The sequence below is a fragment of the Caretta caretta genome, chromosome 3 (genome assembly GCF_965140235.1).
Source record: "Caretta caretta isolate rCarCar2 chromosome 3, rCarCar1.hap1, whole genome shotgun sequence".
NCBI lineage: Eukaryota > Metazoa > Chordata > Testudines > Cheloniidae > Caretta > Caretta caretta.
Window position 1 is genome coordinate 22,856,081 of NC_134208.1, and position 27,582 is coordinate 22,883,662.

The 27,582-nt window shown below is 38.9% G+C and overlaps 1 protein-coding gene across 4 annotated transcripts in view; it reads left to right on the forward strand.

Moving 5' to 3' along the window:
* WDR35 (WD repeat domain 35) overlaps window positions 1–27,582 on the forward strand; it is an 82,650-nt gene that overhangs the window by 10,783 nt on the left and 44,285 nt on the right. For all 4 annotated transcript variants that reach the window (XM_048845589.2, XM_048845586.2, XM_048845588.2 and 1 more), the window contains exons 3-10: window positions 5,973–6,044; window positions 7,580–7,672; window positions 9,509–9,637; window positions 11,026–11,159; window positions 13,172–13,337; window positions 14,261–14,406; window positions 17,006–17,131; window positions 26,497–26,682. In XM_048845589.2, the coding sequence (XP_048701546.1) occupies window positions 5,973–6,044; window positions 7,580–7,672; window positions 9,509–9,637; window positions 11,026–11,159; window positions 13,172–13,337; window positions 14,261–14,406; window positions 17,006–17,131; window positions 26,497–26,682 (1,052 nt within the window). The remainder of the gene's footprint in view (window positions 1–5,972; window positions 6,045–7,579; window positions 7,673–9,508; window positions 9,638–11,025; window positions 11,160–13,171; window positions 13,338–14,260; window positions 14,407–17,005; window positions 17,132–26,496; window positions 26,683–27,582) is intronic.

Here is a 27,582-nt window from a genome sequence, read left to right on the forward strand (position 1 = left end):
TAGACAATCATCCATAAATATTTAATACATTTCAAATGGTTTTCTATTATTGTTTAACAGTTCAATTAAAACTACAATTAATCGTGATTAATTTTTTTGAGTTAATAGTTAACTGCAATTAATTGACAGCCCTAATTGTGGGTTTCCATAAAGACTCTGAAAACACACACACACACACACACATCAGATGTATAGAGTAAAAGGATGCCATTTTTACAGTCATATTAGTTAATGTCATTGTCGCTTAAAATCATACTTTAAAAAATGCAATCTAATTTACTTCAATCATATGCCTATCTCAGTGCATTTTTGTCTGATTAGTATCTGTCATCTAGATCTAAATTCCTTGGAACAGAGACTGTGCCTAGAATTTTCAAAAATGCTTAAGCCTCAGATCCACAAAGGTAATTAGGTGCCTAAGGCCCATTTTTAGGCATCACTGTGATCCACCAAACCTCCACTGGGCTACCGCCTAACCTTGTAGGGATAACCTCACTTGGCACCTAAATATCTCTTGTAAAAGTTCGCTAGGCACCTAAGCGCTGGTCTTCACTAGGGGGAGATCAACACTTCTGCAGTCGATGCAGCAGAGGTCAATTTAGTGGGTCTAGTGAAGACCTGCTAAATCAACGGCAGAGCTCTCTCTGATGGAGTAAGGGAAGGGAAGTTGACCGGAGAGTGCCTCCCGTTGATGCAGTGCAGAGAAGACACCGGGATAAGTCGACCTAAGCTACGTTGACTCCAGCTACGTTATTTAGGTTGCTGGAGTAGTGTAACTTAGGTAGACTTACCCCAGTAGTGAAGACAAGCCCCAAGTTTCAGCCTCTGAGCATGGGCACTGCACCCTCACTCTTGGTGTCTGCCCCCTATGTCCCACCTAGGCCCGAGTATGATCTACTAACTGGGGGAAGATAGATGGAGGAGTGCCTGTCGGGCCTGACCCAGTAAGTATACTCATAGGCTCCCTCGTTCTGCGAAGCAGCCAGTAGGGAGAAGGAGTCCTTCCCTTATACCTTTAGCCCAGTGGTTACTGTATTTCCCTAAGATATAGGAGATCTCCAGTTCAGTTCACCTCTCTGATTAGAAAAGATTTGAACAAGGATCTCCCACCTCTCAGATGAGTGCCCTAGCCACTGGAGTATGGGATATTCTGTTGAATATTTCTCCAGATGAAGTTGTTCCACTTTAATTAAATAATTGAATAATTAAATATTAATTAGGCCAGAGAGGGTGACAGCCACTGTATATAGTCCAGTGGTTAGGGCTAACGGTTGTAAAGAAGGCTCTCCTTTCGCCCCTGCCCCCAGCTGTTTTGTGTGGATTTTAATACCTGCCTAACTCTGTCTTGCAAGAAGTGACATAGGTACCTAAACTATCTGATTCTAGGAGAGGGTTTCCCAGTCACGAATCACAAGAGGAGACAGGTGCCTCCTTCAGCTCTGATTGAGGCACCAACATCCAAAAGAGGGATGGGGCTTGGAACTCACCCATCTCATTGGCATCTCCCATTGACTAACTTCTGTCCTCTGGTGTCCGTGCCTTCTCGTGGCGGGACAGCTTGCATGCTCCAACCATCCCCAGAGTCTGTGTCTGTGGGGGATTTTTGCTCCTAGTAGGTTCAACCATGCCGGATTGGTCTGTGGGGAAGGGGCCAAACAAAACAGACACCCTGGTTCTCCAGGTTGGGGGTTAGGCTAACAACCCTGTCCCATAAAAAACAAAATATGTTATGGAAACAGCAATGGATAAATCAACCATTACTGTGTGTGATGGTCCTCAGGAGTCAATGACCCACATGACTGCCAGTGGTGAAAGCTGAAAGAAGCCACTCGCATGAAGGCTGAAGTGCTCAACACCAAGACAAAAACCAAACTTGGTTTTTGGAATGTACGAACAATGTACGAAACAGGGAAGCTAGCTCAGGTCACAGCAGAGATGAGATGCTACAGCTTACACATCCTGGGTATCTGCGAGAGCAGACGGATGGAATCAGGAAGATTAACAGCCTCGGGAGAAATTTTGCTGTATTCTGGACGGGATGATGAACAACATCCTTTTGAAGAGAGTGGAGCATTCCCTGCCTGAATGGAAGTCCATTAGCAGCAGACTAATGAGAGCCAGACTGAAAGGGAAACACAATAATATCCCCCGATTCACTGCTACACTGCAACAAATGACAGTGATGAAGAAGTAAAGGACAAATTCTACCTTACATTGCAGGAGGAGTTAGAGAGAGTACCATGCCATGACCTAACTATCATCATGGGAGACCTGAATGCCAAGGTCGGTAAGGACAACTCAAACAATGACAGAGCAATGGGAAGACGTGGGTGTGGCACCATGAATGAAAATGGAGAGAGCTTGTTGATTTCTGCAATATGAATGACCTAGTCATTGGTGGAACCCTATTTCAACATTGTGAAATTCACAAGCTGATATCGTGTTCTCCAAATGGCAGAGATAAGAACCAGATTGACCATATGATGATCAATGGCAAATGAAGACGCTCCCTGACCAACGTGAAAGTGAGAAGAAGTGCAGATGTTGGCAGCGACCACCACCTTGTGATAGCCTCCATCAAGCCAAAACTGACAAGTGTGGGTCTACCAAACAAGGGACATAGATGTGACATTGATAAGTTAAAGTTCCCTGAAATACCGAAAGCCTTCGTTCTGCAGTTAAAGAGCAGGTTTCAGGCACTTACAGACCTTGATGAAGAGGAGGGGAATGCAGATGAGGATATCAACAAGAAGTGGGACATAGTAATAGCAATTTATAAACAGAGCAGTGAAGCCTGTCTAGGCTACAGGCAGTTGAGAAGAAAGGATTGGATTACACCCAGCACATGGAATACAATAGAAACCAGACGAGCCCTGAAGAAAAAAGTTTTAGATACAAAATCCCAGAAGTTAAAGGACAAATACCACGAGCAGTATAGCAAGGCACACCGGGAGGTCAAATGCCTTGTGAGAGTGAACAAACGACATTATATGGATAATCTGGCAACACAAGCAGAGGATGTAGCTGCTCGTGGTGAACAAGGAACCAGCTACAAAATGACGTGGCTTATTAGTGGTAAACAGCAGACACCAACAAACACTCTCAGCAGGGACAAACAAGGCCACCTACTAACAACAGAAACGGAACAAGAAATGCACTGGATAGCGTATTTAAAAGAATTGCTGAACAGGGAGCCACCTAAAGAGGAAACAAACATCCCGGAGGCAGAAGAAGATCTTGATATGAACAGAGACACTCCAACTAAGGAAGAGATCATTCAAGCCATCAAATCCTTAAAAAATGGAAAAGCTCCTGGCAAGGATAACTTTAATACAGAATTGTTCAATGTGTCATCCCTGAGTTAGCAGCATCTAACCTGGCCCCTCTGTTTACATCAGTCTGGGAAAGGGAAAAAGTGACAGATGAGTGGACCAATGGGGTTATAGTGAAGATACCAAAGAAAGGAACTCTCAGTGATTGTAATAACTAGCGTGGTATCACACTTTTATCTGTGCCAAGCAAAGTATTGTGTAAAATCCTAGTCCAGCATATATCAGAGGCAGTTGATAACGTTCTCGGAAAACAGCAAGCCATTTTTCGGAAAGGCTATGAAACATAATAGAACAGTGCTTAGAATGGCAACGGCAACTGTACATAAACTTCATAGATTTTGAGAAGGCTTTTGATAGCATTCGCAGGACCAGCCTATGGCACATTCTGCGAGCATATGGAGTCCCTCTCCATATAATCAACATTATTAAAAGCTTTTATTTCAACTTTATACGCAGTGTTGATCACAGGGTGCTCAGTTTTGAAGTCAAAACAGGAGTACGTCAGGGGTGTGTCATGTCTGCAATCCTCTTCAGCATTGCCGTTGACTGGGTAATGCAGCGTACAACAGAAGACATGCCAACAGGCATTAAATGGAACCCTTCTCATGCCTTGAAGACCTGGACTTTGCAGATGATGTTGCTCTCCTATCACATATCCAACACCATATACGAGAAAAAACAACTCGACTCAATGCATTCAGCCAGCAAATTGGACTGAAAATCAGCTGCAATAAGACATATATCATGACCTTTAATATTTTCTCACCATCACCATTACAGATAGAGGATTATGTTCCCACCAATGTAGAAACATTCACATACTTGGGCAGCACCATTAGCCAGGATGGTGGAACAAGCCAGGACATCCGAAACAAAATCAATAAAGCCAGGAACACCTTTAGGAGCTTAAATACAGGCTGGAAATCATCAAAATGCAACACCAAAAACAAACTCAAGATTTATCAGGGCTGCATACTTTCAGCATTACTTTATAGTGCAGAATGCTGGGGAATGAGAAAGTAAGACATGTCCAAACTGTCTTCATTCCATACAGCCTGCCTCAGAAAAATCCTCCGTATCTTTTAGCCCAGAACAATGTCAAACCAAGATCTATTGACACAGTGCAGCCAAGAGGATATGAGCACCATCATTGCCAGGAGGCGGTGGAGATGGATCGGCCATGTGCTTCGGATGGAAACTGATTCCATCACCAGAATAGCAATAAGATGGACACCTGAAGGCAAGCGAAAACGAGGCCATCCGAAAACAACATAATAAAGAGCTGTGAAAGCCGAGCTGCAAAACCTGGGGCACAGCTGGGGAACCCCTGAAAGACTTGCCAAAAACAGACAGGAGTGGATGAGCTTCGTTGCTTCCCTAAACGCCAGAGGCATAATGGGAACATGATGATGATGATGATTGATTGACTAACTTAGGTGCCCCTCCCTCCCCAGTGTGCTGGATTTTGTGGATTGTATTCTAAGGTACCTGTCTCTATCCATTCATTATATAGGGAGTCTAGGCACCTAACTCAGGCTTTGTGGATCCCATTGTTGTTCCAGTGATTTTTCTAGGTCCCTAAAAGTTAGGCATCGGGACACTCAGCCTTGCAATGTCTAAGCCTCTTTGTGGATCCAGGCCCATCTATTCTGGAACTAAGGGTGATGGGGCTGCTACCACACCCCCTGATTTGAGGTAGTTTCCATTATATACAGTATTTACAATTTGGTTCAATGGCTCTCAGCAGCCCCACTATAAAAATTTGTTCCAGCACTACTGTCCAGGCCTAAGTAATGTCAGAGAAATCTGTTAAACAGTTTGAGAGTTCATTTTAAAATAAATATGTTAGTCAAATTTTTATTTATTTGTTAAGCGACAATTCCCAACCCTTGTCAATGAGATTTTGCTCCTAATCCATTTAGGATTTACTTTTAAAAGTCCTACCCTATGTCTATTTATGTTCTGTACCAGTGCAGTTCTGAGCACATGGTTGGTGCTTAACAAATAATTAATAATATGACATTTATTTTGAAATGAATTCTCAAACTGTTAGGTTGATTTCTCTCAGATATGAACTCAATCCAGGTAGCTCACTCTTTTTAAACTGAATGAATATTGACTGCTGGCCAGCATGTTGCTATTTAAATATGAACTGTAGCGTGAGGAGTAAAGGTTATGCATATATATTTGTAAGTCATGTATGCAATTTATGTTGCTCTGATTATTGTTAATCATTCTTCTGTTATACAGTGGAGCCTAGAGAGCAGGCTCAGTGCATTTTACAAGTTAAGATAAGTAAATTTTAGGAAAGGGAAATAATAAGGCTTTTTCAAGTTCTTGTGCTTTTTCAAATGGAAAATAAACAAAGGGAGTTGGCTTTGGTTTCTCTTCAAGCCTCTGGATCCTGATGAGAGTCTGAGCTTGGGGAGCAGTTGGGGCGAGTTCAGATGCAGCTAACAAACTGAGATGTAGATAGAGAATGGTCCACATCTTGCAATATTTTCTTCTGAGAGTAGTTTTATTGAAGTCAATGGGATTGACCACATGAGTTAGGATTACAAGATCTGATTCCAAATGTACAAGTTGATGTATTTCATTTATTACAAACAGTTTTTATAAAATTATTTTATTTTTGTTTAGATGAAGCTAAATTAAAGGGACTTGCAGCTCCTAGCAATCTTTCAATGAATCAGACCCTTGAAGGTCACAGTGGTAAGAGTTACATTATGCTACTCTGTCATCTTCTGTTTAATACTAAAAAAGCTAAAGGTTGGAGTAAAAATACAAGCTGTTAATATTCTGTTATAAAATTGATAAAATAATTTTATTGTTGTGTCTTTTCCTACTATAAGACTGGAATAGAGATTACCAACATAAATATCAGTCATGTAATGGCTTGGCCATCTACTATTATTAATTAATCCAAGGAAATAAGTATTTAAATGGGTTCCTATCACCTGGCATGGCAGTTTTCAGTTTACATATATGTACATCATACAAATAGGGTTTGTAGTTGCTGTAGGGCAGGGGTGAAGAAGGGTGGAATGGCAAAATTTCAGTGCCAAGAGAATGATCATAAGGAAATTGGAAGCACAAGAGAGTACTCTTTGAACTGTTCCATTAGAAAGGGTCATGGACCATGGAAGGTGGAATTTGAAGAGTCATGGGGTCTACTAGGTACGCTTAAGAGAAAGAGAGGCTGTTTTAGGTTATTAAGATAACATAGGAGAATAGACTTTTGCTCACTGTGAATATTTGGAAGTGAGGCCTGTTAGATGTTTGGTATTTGAGGGCCATATTTGAATGTGATGGAAAAGATCAGTTCTGAGAAAGATAGGTGGAAATCCCAGTATGCTGTGGAAGATTAGAAGGGTGATATCTTTGATTCTGAAACAGACAGGAAGTTGATATGCAGTGTTGTAGCCGTCTTGGTCCCAGGATGTTAGATATCAGCAGATATTTTTGAGGATGAGCGTGACCTGGGTCCAGGTGAGGAGATAAGCAGCCACTGTTTGTTAAATTCGAAATTTGCAAGTTAGGGAATTTTGTTAGTCAAGGTAAGAGGAAATGAAGGCATGACAAATTTTTGACTGAAAAGTGGCCTCGTTAATTTCTAATATGGATTCAATATAATAGTCTGCTTCATAGACTAGGAAATTTGGGAAGTAAATAAAATTTTGAGGTCAATCAAGCACCTGTATTTCTGAGAGTAGGAGTAATTGTGAGATTTGTGTCTCAGATGGAGTAGTGGTGTGCAGGATGTCCTTTGTAATAAGGAGGGAGATTTTCAAAGGCACAAATGGCAATTAGGCTCTTAACTGCCACTTATACCTTTGAAAATCTCCCCCTAGTAGAATGCCAATCTGTTGACCTGAAGAAAGCTATAATGACCCAGGAGTTAATGAGGGTAAGGCAGGCAGAAACAGAGAAGAGGACAGAAACCAGGAATGAATACAGATTTGGGCTTTATTCTCATAGAAGTAATATCTAAGGTTGCATTTGGAGAGACTGTGACTGAAGGGAGTAAAATAGATGAAGAGGTGGGGGCAATGCAGTAGAGGTCTGTGGAAAGAAGAGCGTTTATTGCCAGTCACAAAAAAGAGTGGCTGAAAAAGCAGAATCAAAATCAGCAGAGCCAGGAGATTCCATAAAAGTGTGATTGAAAATTTAAAAAGGGTGTAATAATCTTTATTATCTTAGACCATTTCCTGATTAATATAAAAAGTGAATTTTATATAATTTTCCAGGTTCTGTGCAAGTGGTGACCTGGAATGAACAGTATCAAAAGCTAACTACCAGTGATCAAAATGGGCTCATCATTGTGTGGATGTTGTATAAAGGTATTGTCTGGGACAAGTCTGAGATTGGGTAATATACCATAGTGAGTGATTCTGAGATTGAATAATGTGTGTCTGTAGACTTTAATTGCAGGTTACAAAGCTCAAAGTAGGTGTAAGGTATGTTTGAAGTTCTTAGTTTACAAGCGTTTAATAACCGGGCTTAATTGTACGCATTTTCCATCGTGTAATCCCGTATAAAGAATGAAGTCATCTTTCCAGAACTGCCTTAAGAAAAGATCTCAGTTTTCAAGTGTTTTTGTTCAACAGCAAAGAATTGAAACCTTATTATTCACTTTTCTCAATAGCCAAACAAACATTTTCATATTTGCAGAAAACCTGTTGAACTATACAAAGAATATACAATAGAATGGTTTAGGTTTAGTCTTAGATGTTAATATTGAATAATCCTTTGTGCTATAACAGTAAATGCAGAAAAGATACACTCTAGTGGAGGTGTTAGGCCTTAGAGACCTTGCCTAGAGCAAGAGATTATAGAGTAAATTTTTCTACAGAATCTAGAATTATTCCATGAATTTATTGCATTGTCATAACTAAGTAGTGTATAATTTATAGTATTCATCTTCTGTGTTTTAATATTTGAGCTGTTAAAAACATATGCATCAGCACAATTTAAAAATACATCAATTGTAGGAGTCCACCAATTATCACAAGCAACCATATCAAAACAAACCAATGAACACATATATAGTGGGAGAGAAAGAGAGAAAAAAATCTTTGTTAAAGAACAGAGTCCTTTGTCAAATTACTAGAGAAATAGAGAGACATTTCAGTTCTCCATCTTGGATGCGTCAAATCAGGTGGTTTACTTTGCCTAGGATTAATTTTACTGTCATAGCAGAATCATGTATATCAGTGCCAGAAAATACTCATTAGGTCATTTAGTTCATTACCCTATCAAAGAAAATTGTTTCCTAGAGTGTGTTGTTTATGTATTGTCTATTAAATGTCTTAAGCAGTAGAGTTTTCACTACTTCCCTTGGAAAACCTATTCCATGATCTAATAGCTCTGACTCTAGGTAAATCTCACAGTTATTTTAAAAAGACATCCTACATTTTCTCTTTTCTTAACTTGATCACTTTACTTCTTTGGACTACCCTTACTAATTCTCCATCCTTGGTGTCTGCACTTTCTAATATTTGTTGTTTTGTAATGATGCCTTTACGCTTCCTGTTGTTGTCATTTGGCTGACCTGTACATCTTAACAAGTCAAGCCCTCCAACACCTGTTCTCTGAATTTCATTCGATGTGTCAATATCTTTTTGGAACTGAGCTGCTTACGCCTCAACACAGTGGACGCTGCAGTGATTGGTGGCTTATATGTGCCTATATAGTTTCCAAGAGCTGCCTCACCAGTGTTTTACAGAAAGGGAACCATAGCCTCTCCTTTCTGTTTTACATCACTTCTGTGCATGCAGCCCAATGCTACATTGGTCTTTTTTTGTTGCCATATCACATAGCAAAGTCGTACCTAATTTTCTGTCAAGTCTCAGCTCAGGTCTTGTTCTTCATTACTGTTTCACAAGTTTCTCCCTTTTGCTGAATATCTGTATTTCAGATAAACAGAATCTAATTTTATTTCTTGATTATATTTATAACCTCTCTGTATTCCTTTGTTCTTCTTTCTTGTGTTTGTTACACTTCTCAAAGTTACTATCGTTTGTGAATGTCATTATCATGCTATTTGCAGTTTTTTGTAATGTGACATTTAATGATTAGCCGCATCTGAGTATATCTTGGGTTACTTCTAATAACCACATTTCACTTAAAGGATTGCAAAGTGAAAGGTACAACTGAAATCCATTCTCTGATCACAGGTGCTTGGTATGAGGAGATGATCAACAATAGAAATAAATCTGTTGTTCGAAGTATGAGCTGGAATGCTGATGGACAAAAGATTTGTATTGTGTACGAAGATGGGGCTGTGATTGTTGGTTCAGTGGATGGTAAAGTTGTTACTATTATTATTTGTTATTTGTATTACCATAGCACCTATGATTCTTAATTGTGAAGCAGGACCCCAATGTGCTACATGCTGTACAACCACAGAACAAAAAATATGGACCCTGCCCCAATGAGTTTATAAGCTAAGTATAAGACAAGAGACAACAGATAGTTACAGACAGATGAGACAATATTGGTCACCTTGGTAGTCTCAGCACACCCAGCTGCCTAACTGTTTCCAGGTTTTTTGTGGTCGTCAGAGCAAAGGAGGCTTTAAAGGAGGGATTTGAAGAAGGATAATGCATTAGTTTTGCACATGTCTATGTGGTGCTCTTCCCAAGCTAAGGGGCAGCATAGAAGAAAGCACTAAGGTGATTGTTTGAAAATTTAAGAAGTAGGTTATGGAGGCTGTCATCGTGGGTTTATCACAGGCTGGATTATCTGTTTTGTTAACTAATGTGGTGTTCTGGAGATTTGGGTAGCTTTCACTCTCAGTAATTCTGTTTAGAAAACTTGTGTAAGCCAAATTAAGATACTCCAATTGGAGTAAATGTCTGGTTTTCCATGTATGGCAAGAGTGATGATATAGCTGTGGTTCTTAAAGCATATTTATTCTAAGAACTTATTTTCAGGCACTTGTAACTTTTTCCAAGAAAAAGATTACCCTTCATGCAAAAATGTCTGTTCCTTGTTCTCAAGCCAGTGGTGACTTTTCTTTTTGAAGTCTGATAACATTCCATTCATCTTAAGTTACCCGAATATGGAAAAATTATATTTTTTTCATACTTTTTACACACCATTTTTTTGCATAAGGATAACCTGAATATTTAATTTGAAAAGTTCAAATTTTGCACAGTTATAGTAACTGAGAAATGAATGTTTTGCTAAGTTTTGGAAAAATTGGTTGAGAAGTAAAGAATTGATAAAGTGTGAAAATAGCATGTGCCAAACTCTTCATTTTCCTTACTAATTCAAACCTGTACTGTGAGTAGTTTTCCATATGCATGTATCATATATGGATATTCATATATTGAAATAAACAAAAAGTAGGTTATGTGAATGCACAATCCCATGTAATTGAAATTAAAGGCATGACATGCATATTGCTCACTGTTTATTTTTCTTTATTTAAAAAAAATCCCACAGCCAAACTCTGTTTGGTGTGTCATTATGTCTGAGATTTTACTTTTGCAAAACTTGAGAAATACAAGGTTATGTTTCCCACAGTAACTGACTACAAAACTTTCTGCCTCAATATATACATCACTGAATTAGTTACCGTGGAAACTGTAACTTTGAATTTCTTTATCTGTTTATGTAGTTTCTTGTGTCTGAGTAATCTTTCCAATTCTCTGGTATGTTTCTTAAGTTTAATAATTTTCTTTTATAGGTAATCGTATTTGGGGGAAAGATTTGAAAGGTTCACAACTGTGCCATGTAGCATGGTCCTCAGATAGCAAAATTCTACTCTTTGGAATGGCAAATGGAGAAATTCATATTTATGACAACCAAGGGAATTTTATTGTAAGTTCAGAGTTATGTACTGTACAGTATATGTGTCAACTATCTAATTTTTTAATGTAAAACTGTAGATCACAAGTTAAAACAGACATACTTTACAAGTAGTAGCTATAATCTTTTATTCATTTGAGGGTTTTGAATCTTCAGAATTACGCAAGGTCCTACGTGAAGACTTCTTATTCTGATTTTATGCAGGTTTTTACATTATCAAGTTTTCTAATGGAAATATTCTGATAACATTTAAATACACCATCATTCCGAGCAGCTAAATGAACATAACATCAATTAAAACATTCTTTGCCTTGCAATCCATATTTAAAAGAGAAATTTGAAAACATTTATGTACATGCTAGGTAAATGAAATGAAGCTAATGCATCATTAGTACTAATACTAACATATCTTAGGCATCAATCAGGCCTTCATTTTTCCACCATGGCTGTCTAACAGTGAGACGGAATTTTAGTATATTAAATTAGAGCTCTTAAAAGAATTACATCTCATCAGCAAGTCCTTGAGGGAAAATATGTGTGTATACTATTGGTTTATGTTTCTGTCAGTGTGTATTTTACTTGCCATTGTTTAGTTTGATCTTCCAGTTATGTGGAGTACAGGAATAACTGTTTGAAAATACTTAACGGTAGTAAAGTGCCAACTTTACAAAAACATAGACTTCATTTTTTGATACGATTGGACTTTGTACCATTACATTTTAGGCAACAACACAGTACAGAAAAATCCTCTAATTGTCCATCCTGATGGACAACCTATTGCCATAATTAAGTGGGTGTATCAATTAAGAGAAGAGGCCATTTTAAAAAAAGTTCCAAAAGACTTAAAATAATTCTTCTGTAGACAAAATATATATTCCTTTTATTTCAATTTTCTTTTAAAAAAATTGATAACTACAAGAGGTCAGATGCAAATAGATGAAAAAGCAGTAGCTTTGAAAGAAGGGTTTGGTAAATATCTACTACCCCTTTATCAGTCTCTAGCCCTATTATCATTTTTGAGTGTTTAAAAGTTGGTAACATTCTTTGTGTCCTCACTATGCAATTTTAAAACTCTCTGATAACTATTTTGGAGAACTGTGTTCAAATCCAGCTAGGATCTAGTCTCAAACGTGGTTCTGGCTTAGCATTGTTTAGCATATGTTACTCAAACAAGGCCTCCTATCTTGTTTATGGAGCAGTAATGTGGAGTATGCACTAAACCATTTTCAAAATCAGTGTAGCTTTTTGATAGTGTAGAAAAGGCATTAAACAATTCCAGATGTTTTGAGTCTTTTTTTTGTACAGTACTTTATTACTGAAAGTTCATGTTGTTGAGAGTGTGGGGGAAGGGTGAACCTGGGTGACACTTGAAAACATGCTGTCATAGTGGATTACAAATATATAAAAATCTTAGCTTTTTCCAGTTCTCTCTTGAATTACTTTGTAAGTACATTTCTATTTTATAAAACTTAACATCTGCAAACTTTAAACAAAGGGGGGCCTTTTGTAGAGCTGGTTGGAAAACTTTCTGTTGAAAAATGCTGATTCATCTAAACCAAAGCTTTCATCAGGAAAGGGTCAGGTGGGTTTTGACAAATTTCCAATGTAGAAGTAAATTTGGGGGGGAAGATGTTTTTTAAATTGTAAAAATGTCCCCATTGACCTTTTCAAAATGAAAAGTTCCTTTATTTGGTTCAAAATGACTTTGTTTGAAGTTTAAGTTATAGTTAAAAATTAATAATAATTTTAAAAGATTGCAATCTAAATTAAACATTTTGAAATTATCAAAGTATCAGTTGACCGAACCAATTCTTTTTTTCAGATTTTCAAGATTTTGAGTTTTTGTACTGAATCAGAATGGGGAAATCTTCTTGAAATCTTGAAAATTTTCCTGGGATATGAGAACCATTTCCACCCAGCTCTAGTAATTTGTAAGATGTTGGTATAAATATACATTGCATTTATGGCCAGCTTAGTCAAATATGTGATAGAGCTGTTAAATGATTAAACTATTCCGTCTCTAGATGAAAATGAAACTGAATTGTTTGGTGAACATAACTGGAGCATTCAGTATTGCCGGAATACACTGGTACCCTGGTACAGAAGGCTATACTGAGCCAGATTGCCCTTGCCTTGCTATCTGTTTTGACAATGGAAGATGCCAGATAATGAGACATGAGAATGACCAAAGTAAGTACAATTTGCTTTTTAGCCGAGCAAAGTGAGGTCTTATTCTCAACTTGAAGAAATTTCTCTGTTTGTCTCTAATGCCATAGCTTTTGAATGCTGCATCTCATCAATTCCAAAATTCCAGGGAATGTTCAAGGCATCAACAGCCAGAACCATACTGATTTTTGGTGAAAATCGTAAGGGGGAAATGGGGAACACATGGAGACCCTGGCATCTGCTTGGCTGACTCAGCAACTTCAACCACCTCTGTGATTGTCTAGAGATTAAAAAAAAAAACAGTTGACAGCCCCAGACAGAAAGAAAAGAAATGGTAGGGGGAATGGGAGGCTCCCACAGAACTCCTGGCATAGTGAGAAAATAGGAGACCTTGCTATGGGGGGCACACAGACCTCTGGCCATGGTAAGGAAGGGAGTATTGGGGGAACAAAGGATCAAACAGTGCCCTTGCCATGGGGGGAAATGGAGACCATGATATGCAGTGAGGAGAACATGCGGGGACACAGCACAACTGGCATGTGGTGGGATGGGGGAACATATGCCAGGGTGTCTGCAATGAGGGGGCACACAGTGCCCCTCTTATGTGGTGGACGGGGTAATGGAGTTGCACACAGAGCTCCTGGTACAAGGATAGGAGTGGTAGGGAGTCCCTGAAATAGAGGAGACTGGGAAGGTGCCACACAAGGAGCTTGTGGGGGGGAATGGACAAATGCAAGGAGTACCTTGGTGTATGCAATGCCCTTGGCCTACAGAAGTAACAGTGTGTGACCCTTTAGTAATAACATCTAGAATAACTTAAAATTAGGTGTGCCTAAAACTTGAACTGATGGCCTTTTTGCTCAGGTATGGGATACTGAACACTGAGCCATTTTTGTCCAAAAATTTTTTGACACTTCTTACACTTCTTTTTTATTTCTAAAAACTAGACCCTGTTTTGATTGACACTGGTATGAATGTAGTGAGTATCCAATGGAACCACTGTGGAAGTGTGTTGGCTGTGGCAGGCTTCCAAAAAGCAACCACTCAGGATAAAGATGTAAATCTTGTGCAATTCTACACTCCATTTGGTGAGGTAAAAATATTTAATATATTTAATATCCTACTTTAGATGTAAAATGCACACTGTTTAAAAAACCGCAACAACAAACCTTGGTATACATTTTGTTTGTATGGTAATTGCCCAAACTATGATCAGTGTGTCAGAAGTGCATTGTAGTTTGAATATATTAAAATTATATTGAAGTAAACTAAATATTATTTTTGTAGGGAATTAGTCTACTAATTGCATGGGTTGTGTACTTATAAAACAGTATTGATCATCATGATTCAAGAAGTGTGAATTTATTACTGCACAGCATTAGTATACTATGCTGTAACTATATTTTTATGGGCCAAATTCAGTAAAACTCAGTGCATGGTACCTGACATCAATGAAGCCCATGGGCCCAGAAACTTCTGGAAGCAGTAATAAATTGTATTTAACATTCATATGTCTGTTGGGGACATAGTTTTGTCAAAGAGACAGATTTTTAAAGGTATGTAGGTGCTTAACTGATACTTTTAGAAATCTGGCCCAAAAGTCTTTTATATAGCTAGAGCTTAAGGCCAGGCCACCCACCCAGTCTCCTTCTAAGTGATGGGTTTTTTTACATTTTTTGTTGGTGATGCTGCTCTCATAGTAGGTTAGACATGGATATATTAGCCATTGTGATATTTGGGCATCAGCAAAATTATGTAAAGTAGAGGTAATTTACCTATGAGGAAATTTCTAGTTCTTATAGGGAAGGAAGGCCAGACCAGTTCTGAAGATAGCTGTGATAAGTTTATAACAATGAGAGATATACTTTCAGAACAAAATGAAGACATAAGATCCAGTGTCATCCTGATTTCTGGAGGAGGATTGTTCCACAACTTAGAATATTTAGTGCCCAAATCTTTGGGACAGTTTAACTAGTCTGCCTGCTAGTCTCATTACGTGGGTGACTGAATCAAGCATTCCAGATTAATACAGAAATATCCTTAAGTAACATTTTAATTTTGAGGTCTGTGGAAAATTTTGTTGGACTAATTCAAACACTCACAGATAATGGCTCAAGTTTTCAGGAAATGTCCTCTCTTTTTGTGAGTGTAATTTATGTCCACAATATATTTTGGATTTAGATAGCTAAGTACTTGTATTATACCCTCCGTCGGACACTTAGTCATATAAATAGTAAAATTTGCACCTTTTGTTAATTTGGGCAAAGAGTTATGCCCTCGAAAAGTAAGCCAGTCTGAGGCATGAAAATCAGGCTCAGATGCCTTGGCAATCTGTTCAACATAGATTCATAGATATTTAGGTAAGAAGGGACCATTATGATCATCTAGTCTGACCTCCTGCACAACGCAGGCCACAGAATTTCACCCACCACTCCTGCAAAAAACCTCACACCTATATCTGTGCTATTGAAATCCTCAAATCGTAGTTTAAAGACTTCAAGGAGCAGAGAATCCTCCAGCAAGTGACCCGTGCCCCATGCTACAGAGGAAGATGAAAAACCTCCAGGGCCTCTTCCAATCTGCCCTGGAGGAAAATTCCTTCCCGACCCCAAATATGGCGATCAGCTAAACCCTGAGCATATGGGCAAGATAAACAGAAGCCATAACATAAAATCAAAGCATACTAAAGCCTTGATTATTCAAAAACTTACCAACAGGAGTAGATGTACAGATATGAGTAACTTTATATACAGAATAGAGCTACTTGGGTGTAATTTCTTTTACCTGCATACGTATCTGCAGGACTAGGGCCGTAGTCAATCTGTAGAAACATATGGATATCAAACGTGGCATCTTGTGAATGTCAAGAGGTTTACTGGTTATAACTTCAAACAGTGTTTCAAAATGGGAATTAATTTACCATCTGTTATAAATTGTATGATTTATTTCTATGTAACAATTAAAAGACATAACTGGACATTTAACTTTCTTTTTTTCGCCCTCTGGCTTTTATGATGGGATAGGGGTAAGGGAAGGGAAAGAGTTAACAAGGTTGGAAAGGATTTATTGTTGATGTTAATATAATTGTGTGTGTATGTTAGAATTTTTTTACAAAATTGATTGTACGTATACCCATGATGGGGATATTATAAAAATCAAGACAAATGACTAAATTTGTCATCTTTGTCCTAGCAATTGTGCTTGGAAGTAACATCTCAATCTGCTGCTGTGATAAACAGGATTACAATGTCAGGATAAACCAAATTCTTGAGAAATGTCAAATGTCAGTACTGAATTATTAATGGGAAGTTATTTATTTAAAAAGTGGCTCAAATAACATATACTTGTGGACTGAAAGAAGACACGTGTGCTTTCGTTCTCGTTTTAATATTTAGTTTTGTGAGTTTGAGTTATGAGTTAGTCATATATTGCCAATTTTGTGGGTTTCTCTCTCTGACAAAAATAACAGTGCAGTGAAGGCAAAATAATACTTTATGGTAATGCAAATTAAATTTATTTCTGGTTTTGATCTGTTTAAAAGTACAAAAGCCAAATTCTGTGATCACTGTAACTCTAGAGTATTGCTGGCGTAACGGAGAGTGGGATTTAGCCTCAGCTGTCTAACCATTTGTCTCTAATGATCTGGTAGTGCTGGTAACTCTGTGGTATATTTTAAATATTCTCTTTTTTAGCATTTGCGTACATTGAAAGTTCCTGGCAAGCAGATGTCAGCATTGTCCTGGGAGGGAGGTGGACTGAAGATTGGGTTAGCTGTTGATTCTTTTATATATTTTGCAAACATTCGGCCAGATTACAAGGTAGGTAGTAACATAGCACTTGATTTACTGGAAAATCTTAAAACATGGTTATTATCAGAAAATATACCTGAAAAAATGTTAACTTGTTATTGCATATATCCACTCCCTTTGTGTATGTATTCACCACACAGGTTTCTCACCAAACATACCTTTGATTACAGTCATTAATGCGCAGCTAGTAGAGGAAGCTATTTTCTGTTCTGTCTTATATGTCAACAAAATAACTAAGTTTTGATTATCTGATTTTGTGCTAAGTGAAAAGAATGCAGCTTAATTTTTGCATGCCAGATTAAGCTTGGAGTTCTGACAGTCTAAAAATGTTTTGATTTCTAAACTGACCAAATATAATAAGGAAGGTATTAATGGGAAATAAATACACACCATGGCAGTGTCATTTCCACAGGCACTCTTTTTCTAATCATTACTGCACTTTAAGACACTTCGACAAATCTGTTTCTAAACGAGTTTGTTAAATTTTTCATGACTACTTAGATGAGAATGTGTTAATGTTTGTGATTAGCGCTTCTGTCAGGGCTAGCAGGGGAGCAGGAAACTTCCTTTTTTGGAGGCAGGGGTGGGGGAGGGAAAGAACTTATCCATCAGTTTCTGAACAATCCATGTTTTTATTTTAAAAATGTAACCCACCCTTAGCATATTTGACTTTATTTACACTGAACAATTTCATCACTAGTAAAGCACCACTAGTTGTAGCAAGGGTGGAAGTTACAGTTGAGACAGGGCTCAGGTGTGTCTATTGTGGTTTAGTTAAACTTTACCTGATGGGGCTAGCTTTCATTGATAGTTACCCTAACCTTTCTGCCCTTCCATTTCCACCACTGCTACCACTGATGAAGCAGCACTGGTGGTAAATTATGGATCTGAATTTTTTCCTGTGTAGGTGCATCATATGACTGCAAAGTTAACCCCTCCGTCTCCCTAACCCCACCCCCCTGGGCCGGCCTAGCGCCCCCTGCGGCTGGCTTAGTGCCCCTGGCATGACATGCACACAGAGCCATCCTTAGGGTACAGTGATTCAGGGCAGCCACCGCGGGGCTCTCCAAAGTGCGGGGCCCGGGGCCGCCACCCTGATTTGCCATACCCTAGGGATGTCTCTGGCTATGTCGCTCAGGGGTGTGGATTCTTTACATCCTTGAGTAATGTAGTTGTACCAATATAAGTCTGTAGTGAAGACCTAACCTAAAGTTTGTAACCAGTCACCAGGATAGTTGATTGAAAACATGGTTTGTATCTGCCCATCACAAAGTCCCTGCTTAATTCGCGATAGTGCAGAAATTGCAGATCCCACAATATTAGACTTTCACCGCAATTTTGTTAGCCAGGCGGCTGACCGTGGGAGACCCTGGCTGGGTCCCATCACATAGTTAAAACTCCATCAGTAATCATTGCAGCTAAGAGTATTTCACCCTTCTCAAAAACCGTGGCCGGAACCCAGTAATCAGTTCTGTACTTTTTTTTTTAAACAGCTCAGACAGGGCTCTCCAACCATGTTTGTGTAACCAGTTTGGTTGGTTCTCCTTCTTACCAAGTCTCTGTGGTAGAGCATCCCAGAGAGTAATTAGATCACATGCTGATGATGCTGTTTTATGTCTGTCAAGCTGTCTAGAGTGTCTCACAGCGGGGAGTGCCAACCTCAGGGTAGACTGTTAAGAAACAGGGCACAAACCCCAAACTGGTTGCGTGTAGATTTAACCAACCAAGTACTACAACAGCCTTCATGTAGAATCACAGTCTCCTTGGGTATTCTGCTCTATCTTGTTACCTTGGGAGGCTTGCCTTTATTATATAGATGGTCCCTTACACCAAAACAATATTCAAGTTACAACAATATTCAGGTTACTCCCAGTCTCAAAGGACGAATCACTTACTCCAGGTCAATTGTACCTCAGATCACACACCAAAGACCAAGCTTGTTGCCAATTCTATAATAAACTAACTAAAGATTTATTAACTAAGAAAAAGAAATGAGTTATTTACAAGGTTAAAGCAGGTAAACTTACAACACAAATGAGTTATAGTTTTAGATTTCAAAAAGGTAACAGAAACCGCTGTAATATGCGAGCTCTATATGTCCTTTAGGGCTAATCTAAGCAGCTTGGGGATCCCTTTCTTATGCTTAGAAATTTTGCCCTGTACAAATTCCACTTCTGTTTCCTTCTCGTCAGGCATTTTTATTCATATCCTCCATACATTATTACATGATACATTATTATCAACTTAACATGTATTTTAACCAGGCTAACAGACAGGTGAGCCAGACTGGTTTCCAGTTACGTGTTTGTCAGTGTTCAGTGAGGCCTAGGGGCCCTGGCATGAGCTGGTACCTAGTCTGCCAGCATCACAGTGGCTGTTTCCTTTGGCTTCCTGTCCTGTGCTGGAGACATGATGAGAGAGCTGCCTAGATTTTCCCAGAATGCACTTATACAAATACCATTGGGCAGTGAGTGTAAATGTCGTTTTGATGGCAGAAATACTGCTATACGAACAGAAACTGAACTGTCCTATTTGTAACTGGTCACAAAATTACATTTAAAAGTAGTAGTGTGAAAAGGGCCTTAGCTTTATTCCTCTATGTGCTATATAGCTTAAACCTATACGTCTGGGAGACTTGAAAGAACCCACTCTCACTGAAGTCTGTGTAGACTTCTAGCACATTAGGATAGTATAAGTTTTATTGTAAGTGACTGTTGGTTCATTTGTAAAGATTTGCTTCAACCATTTCACCTTCTGGGGAAAATCTGACATTATGAATAACTTTATTTGGTACAATTATATTACATTTGTTTTCCTGTGTAAAGTTAAAAAATCATATTATTATAAAACCGGTAGTACACTTATTAAAAGGCAAGTAGACTGACATTTATGTTTAGGTACAGTTAAACAGTACTTATAAAATCTTTACACTATGTTGTTGTATATGACTTTTTAAGATGACAAACACAGCAGTACAAAGTGGGCTCCTGGTTAAGAATTTAGCAAGGCATTGCTTGCCTGTTCTATCTGATGTTATCTCGTAGCAAATGTATGCTGTCAGCATGCTGAAAAAACTGTGATCCAAACAAAGAATATTCCTTGCTGTTCAATTTTAAAGATAACATAATAGTGGAGAGGGATGATTGAAGTAATGAATTGAAAAGATTGCTTGTTTATGTTAACCATTCAAGTTTTTGTTAACTAGCATTTAAATAGACTGTAAAATAAAGCTGCAAGGATGAAAGAGCATAACATGAAACTTTCAGACGAACATATTGCAACTATAATTAAAGACAGTGTTTCACTCTGTTGTAAAAAGCCACTGGAGAATGATTTGTGTCTCCTCGGAAAAGACTCCAGATAGTTCATTGTAAATTTGCTGGAAGAAGCTCTGGAAATTCTAACCTGCCTCAGAGGAAGTGCTGCCTGGTGTGTTCTGTGGGAAATTTGTAACAACTGGAACACATGCCTATGGCTTTTTATATGTATTTGTTTTTCTTAGAACTACCATTGGTATGTATGAAACACTGAAAAAACATTTTGGGGTTGCATCCCAGGATGTACGTATTTCCAGACCTGGGTTAGAGATGGCAGATGAAGGAAAAAGGGATTTTTTTAAATCTGAGTTCTAAGACCTCTGTGTCAAAGCTGCATTTCTTTCCCTTGCAAAACTGAGTCTTTGTGGGAACAGCTGTCCTTGCATAAAGATATAGATTCTTAGCTGCTCATTTGGATTTAATTACTCTTTCAGAATTATTTTCTACTTTATTAATCCAGCAAACATATGGAATCTATTGACAATATATTTAGTGGCAATGTTAAAGATTGCTAGTTCAAAGCTACATTTCTTCCTTTAATATGTAGCACATTTTATTACTTCTTTTCATGACTTTGGTGTGCCCTTCTGATTATATCAGTACCTTCCTAATGGGAAGTAGCTATTCACACTGGCTGCTGAACAACCATCAGATGGTAGTGATTGAAAGTCATTATTGACTTGGGCCATATTTGAACCCGTGACCTAGAGTTGAAAGGCTTAGTATCCCATTATCAGTCTACTAAAGCATCCAGTCCCCAATATCTTTCCTTTTAAGTACTATTAACAACAATAACAAGTGGCCACAAGGCTGAGAATTGTATGACACGCAGTTAATATTCCTTGCCACTAGTAAAAGTAATGAATGTGGGAGGTCTTGCATCTACTATTATTTAGCATAAATTGAATGGAATTTCTCTAAGAATAGCTAGATTTAATTATTTCTTTTAGTGTTAAAACCTTGAATTATTGCTTCATTTTCAGAGTTTTTGATGCTGTTTAGAATGATTTGTCAGTTATTTGGATAGTAGTGATTACCTAATCTGGAGATTGTATCTACCAAATATCAGATTGATATTTGCATAATTTTCCTTTAAAAAATTTCTGGAATATTTTACTCAGATGCGTTGGGCACTGTCAGTCATTGGTATCTCACCATTGTTATCAGTAGAAGTAGCAGTATTTACAATTTTGGTGGTTCCTGGACTTTCACAATTTACCCCTTAACTCACTGAGACCATTGCTATATATGGTGACACACAGTAAAATAATATTGCATAGACTTGAAAATTTACAATACTATTTATGTAACAATTCAAGTTCCCTTGATGGTATTATTTAATTATATGACAGTTGCTGTTTGAAATCTAGTGTGAAGAGGATCCTCAGAATTCCTGGAATAGAATGCACTAACCAGCCAAGTGCACTTTCCAAACAGTTGTTATTTCTTAGCACATAATGAAAAAAATATTTAACAAAGGAAGAAAAACCACCAGCGAAGTTGTTTTCTCAGATGGGCCCTACATCTTCAATTCCTATAGGTCCTGCCTCTATCAAAACTTCCTCAGGCTGAACTCCTTTTTTTCTTTATATCAGAGAGAGGTTTCCCATCATGCCTCACTCTTAAAGAGCACTCTTTCCCTTCTCTGGTGGGGTATATCTATCTTTTCGCTTCAGATAATCCCTAAGAAATAATGAAAACAAATTGAAAGTATGTGGCCATTTAGCTAATATAAAATCATTGGTTGATCCTAAGTTGCAATGGTTGGCCTTTTCATTGCTGGCCTTGCCTTTTTGTCTTCTCTCTGATTCCATATTCCCAGACGTCTACTGATTCTTTATTTTTGGGAGGGATGAAGAAGTTAGTCGTCTTATTTTTGTAAGAAATTATGTGATTATTGTGGGGAGAGTTATTTTTAATGCTTTAATAATCACTTGGTTATTTTGGCCTGTCCCAGTCTTGTAAGATTGCAGGGTTTGGGATATTTGTTTGATTTATTATGTTTGCTATGTGTTTGGGAAGCAAATCCAAAGGAAAAAAGATTTCAGGAGAGTTGGCAGTTTTTAAAAGAGGCATTATTAAGGCACAAGAGCAAACTATCCCAGTGCGTAGGAAAAATAGGAAGTATGGTAAGAAACCACCCTGTTTTTACCAGGAGATCTTCAATGATCTGAAACTCAAGAGTCATACAAAAAGTGGAAACTAAGTCAGATTACAAAGGATGAATATAAAAAAAGCAACACAACTATATAGGGACAAAATTAGAAAGGCTAAAGCACAATATTACATTAAACTAGCTAGGGACATAAAGAGTAACAAGAAAACATTTTACAACTACATTAGAAACAAGAGGAAGACCAAGGACCAGGCAGGCCCATTACTCAAATTTGGAGGGAAAGACAATAACAGAAAATGTTTTAAATGCCTTTTTTTTGTTTCAGTTTTCACCAAAAAGGTTAGCAGTGATGGGACAACATAGTGAACATTAGTGTAAATGGGGTATAATCGGAGGCTAAAAAAAAGAACAAGTTAAGAATTACGTAGGCTTGGTCTGCACTAGGAAATTAGGTCGATATAACTACATTGCTCAGGGGTGTGAAAAATCCACATACCTGAGCAACATAGTTAAACTGACCTAACTCCCAGTGTAGACATTACTATGTCCACGGAAGAATTTTCCTGTCTACCTAGCTACCACCTCTCAGGGAGGTGGAGTGCCTATGTCGACGGGAGAATCTCTCCTGTTGGTTTAGGTAGCATCTTCACTGAAGCACTGCAGTGGCGTAGCTGCAGCCATGCAGCTGAACTATAGTAGCGTTTTAAGTGTAGACAAGCTCTTAGACAAGTTAGATGTTTTCAAGTTCAGGAACTGGCTGAAGAAATGAGAACTTGTGGGAGATGGGAGAGATCTCAGAGGACCGGACAAGGGCAAATACAACACCTAGCTATAAAATGCAGAATAAGGACAATTTGTGATTAAGGCTTGGTCTACACTACAGAGTTAAGTCCATGTAAGGCAGTTTGTCGACCTTACTATGTCTGTGTCTACAGTACTGCCTTGCTCCTGCTGATGTAACTACAGCAACATAATAATTCCACCTCCACATGAGGCATAGGGCTTATGTCGGTGTAAGTCAGGGTGACACAGTGACTTTGTAGACACTGTGTTCTTTACATTGGCTGTTGGCTATCATTCTTGTCATTTTTCTGGCTCTGCCTGAGCTGTGAAATTGACAAGAAAGCCGGATCCTGGCTCCCCAGCTGGGCTGCTGCTAGGTCTCTGCTCCAAGCCACACTGCCACCCAGGGTCCCTTTAGGGTCCTGGCTTCCCACTCGGAGCACAGCAGCCAACTGGACTCAGGGTGCAGATCTACCTGCTGGAGGCAAGAAGCCCCGGGCAACTGCTTCCCTGCTCCTGGCTGGGAATGTGGAGCACCCCTCTTCAGTCAGTGGAAGCGCTCCTGTTGAGGACGCACACCACTGACAAAAGGAAGGTAGTGCGGACATCAGCTACTGCAGTAATTTCTGCAGTGGCTGTAAGTTGACCTAATATAGGTCGATTTAAGATTGTACTGTAGACATGATCTTATAGACCAGTCATCTTAACTTCGGTACCCGGGAAGATAATGGAGCAAATAATTAAGCAATCAGTTTGTAAGCACCTAGAAGATACGGTCATAAGTAACACTGACCGTGAATTTGTCAAGAATAAATCATATCAAACCGACCTAATAGCCTTCTTTGACAGGTTAACAAGCATTGTGGATAGGGGGAAAGCATAGATGTGGTATATCTCGATTTTAGTAAGGCTTTTGATACTGTGTCTCATGACCTTCTCATAAGCAAACTAGGGAAATATAGCCTAGACTTATCTACTATAAGGTGGGTGCACTGCTGGTTGGCAAACCATTCCCAGAGAGTAATTATCAGTGGCTCATAGTCAAGCGGAAAGGGATCTGGCTTGGGTCTGGATGGTTCTATTCAATATTTTCATAAATGATTTGGATAATGGCAGAGAGAGTACATTTATACAGTTTTGGACTATACCAAGCTGGGAGGGATTGCAAGTGTTCTGGAGGACATGATTAGAGTTCAAAATGATCTTGACAAACCGTAGAAATGGTCTGAAATAAGTGGGATGAAATTCAATAAGGACAAATGCAAAGTACTACACCTAGGAAGGAATAATCAGTTGCACTGGATGAAATGACTTCTTAGGAGTGAACACTGCAAAAAAGGATCTGGGGGTTATAGTTGATCACAAATTAAATATGAGTCAACAGTGTAATACTGCTGCAAAAAAAACAAAAGAACATATATTAGCAGGATATATTAGCAGGAGTTTTGTAAGTAAGACATGAGAAGTAATTCTTCCACTCGACTCAGCACTGATAAGTAAGGCTGTGAGTTTGTCACAGAGGTCATGGAAGGTCATGGATTCCATGACTTTCCATGACCTCCGTAACTTTTGCAGTGGCCGGTGCTCCTGGCTAGGGCAGCCCGGGCAGCCCCTGCGCCAGGCATGCTGACTACTGCTAAAGCAGTCTCAGGCCAAAGTACCCCAACTTACCCCCGTCAGTAGCAGAGTTTGAGTGTGAGAGGGGCACGGGGTTGGGGCACCTGATGGGATGAGGTGGGCTGTGGCGGTGCTTACCTAGGGGGCTCCCCGGAAGCGGTGACATCCTTCTTGCTCAGCTGCTAGGTGGAGGCATGGCCAGGCAGCTCTGCATGCTGCTTCCGCCCAGAGCGCTGGCTTCACAGCTCCCATTGGCTGAGAACTGTGGCCAATGGGAGCTGCAGGAGCAGTCCCTGCAGGCGGAGGCAGAGCACAGAGCTACCTGGCCATGCCTCCACCCAGTAGCTGAGTGAGGGAGATGTCGTCGCTTCCGGGGAGCCCCCCAGGTGCAGAGCCAGGGAGGGAGCCAGCACCAGCAGGGGTCCCAGGCAGTGTGCCACCCCCCGAAAGCAGCCAGGCCACCCTCTCCCAGCACCCACTCCCCCAAGTTTTATTCACTAGTATTTTTAGTAAAAGTCATGGACAGGTCATGGGCTGTGATTTTTTGTTTACAGCCCATGACTGTCCGTGAGTTTTACTAAAAATACCCATGACTAAAACGTAGCCTTCCTGGTGAGGCCTCAGCTGGAGTACTGTGTTCAGTTTTGCGTACCAGACTTCAGGAAAGATGTGGATATGTTAGAGAAAATCTAGAGGAGAGCAACAACAATGATTAAAGGTCTAGAAAACATGACCTACGAGGAAAGATTGAAAAAACTGGGTTTGTTTAATCTGGAGAAGAGAAGACTGAGGAGGGACATAAATCTTCAAGTACGTAAAATGTTGTTATAAAAAGGAGGAAGATAAATTGTTCTCCTTATCCACTGAGGACAGGACAAAAAGTAATGGGCTTAAATTGCAGAAAGAGAGATTTAGGTTAGACATTACGAAAAAGCTTCCTAATAAGGGTAGTTAAGCACTGGAACAAAGTGCTAGGAAAGTTGTAGAATCTCTGTCATTGAAGGTTTTTAAGAACATGTGTCAGTGATGGTACAGATAATTCTTAGTCCTGCCTCAGTGCAGGGCACTGGGCTAAATGATCTGTTGAGGTCCCTTCCAGTCCAATATTTCTATGATTTCTAAGATTCCAAGTCCAATTCCCAGAAGGGAAGTGTTCACATCACAAAAATAAACACAGCAATTGGTACTTATAACAAACTCAAAAGAGAATAGATTGTGGAAAGTGAACTCTTCTGTCATCCCTGGGGGACTACTCCAGTTCAGGGTTGAGATGGGTTGGTGTAGCAGTGTGGGAAAGCTAATTCCTACCCATTTTGTTAATTAACAGAAGGCTTCGGTCTCCTGGATTGTCAATCCAGCAATTTAGAACAGCAATAAATTTACAATTTTTGATACAGCATTTCACTTGAGAGGAAGGGGGAAATATTGATAGATGTTGGTAGTGTATATGAACCACACTTTTTCTACAGTAACAATGTACTACTTGTCACTCAATTTGCATAATTTCTGGTCAAAATTAACAATGTTGTTTTTCTTGTCAGTGGGGTTACTGCTCCAACACAGTGGTTTATGCATATACCCGACCGGATCGTCCCGAATACTGTGTGGTTTTTTGGGATACAAAAAACAATGAAAAGTATGTGAAATATGTCAAGAGTCTGATTTCCATAACCACTTGTGGAGACTTCTGCATTTTGGCAACTAAAGCTGATGAAAACCAACCTCAGGTAAAATCTTTTTATTTTTTTTTTAAATCTCACTTGAAACAATCTCAAATTTTAAATGGATGTTGTCAGGCACAAATGTGGCCAACCATAAAATTACAGTCAGGTGGTAGGAAAATGTACCTCAGTTTCTGAATCTGCACCATTCTATCACCTTCAGTTAAATCTCGCCACCATTTGAATGGGACCACACTTTAACGAGAGAAAAATTGCAGCAGCAGCTAACTAACAAACTCTATCCTCGCTGTTCTTACAAACAGCTAATGGGTGTGTAAGGAGAAGAGCAATGTTAACTTTTACTGCTTTAGAAATACTGAAAACAATTTTCAAAGAGATACAAAATCAGTATTTAGGAAAAAAATCAAGACTTTAAAGATTGTTTTGGTCAATGGAAAGCAGAAAATGAAATAACTATTATAAACCCAGACCTGAAAAAAGAGTTCTGAGTAAGTTCAAAAGCTTGTCTCTCTCACCAAAAAAAGTTGGTCCAATAAAATGTTACCTCACCAACTTGTCTTTCTAGACATATCTGACAGCAATCCTTTCATAATAATAATAAAAAAGTCACTGATCTATTGAGTCAACCTTAAGCTGATAATCTACATGTTAGACATCTTTTGTTTTAAAATAAATGAAAACCCATTAATTTAGGCCTCTATTCAGCAGGGTATGAAAGCACGTGTACAGTCCCATTGAAGTCAATGGGGCTACTCAGTTGCCTAAAGTTATGCATGGATTTAAGTACATGCGGAATGTGAGCTGTAGCTCACGAAAGCTTATGCTCTAATAAATTTGTTAGTCTCTAAGGTGCCACAAGTACTCCTTTTCTTTTTACAGATACGGCTGCTACTCTGAAACCATGCTGAATTGGGGCACTTAATGGGAGATTTTCTATTGTGTTCA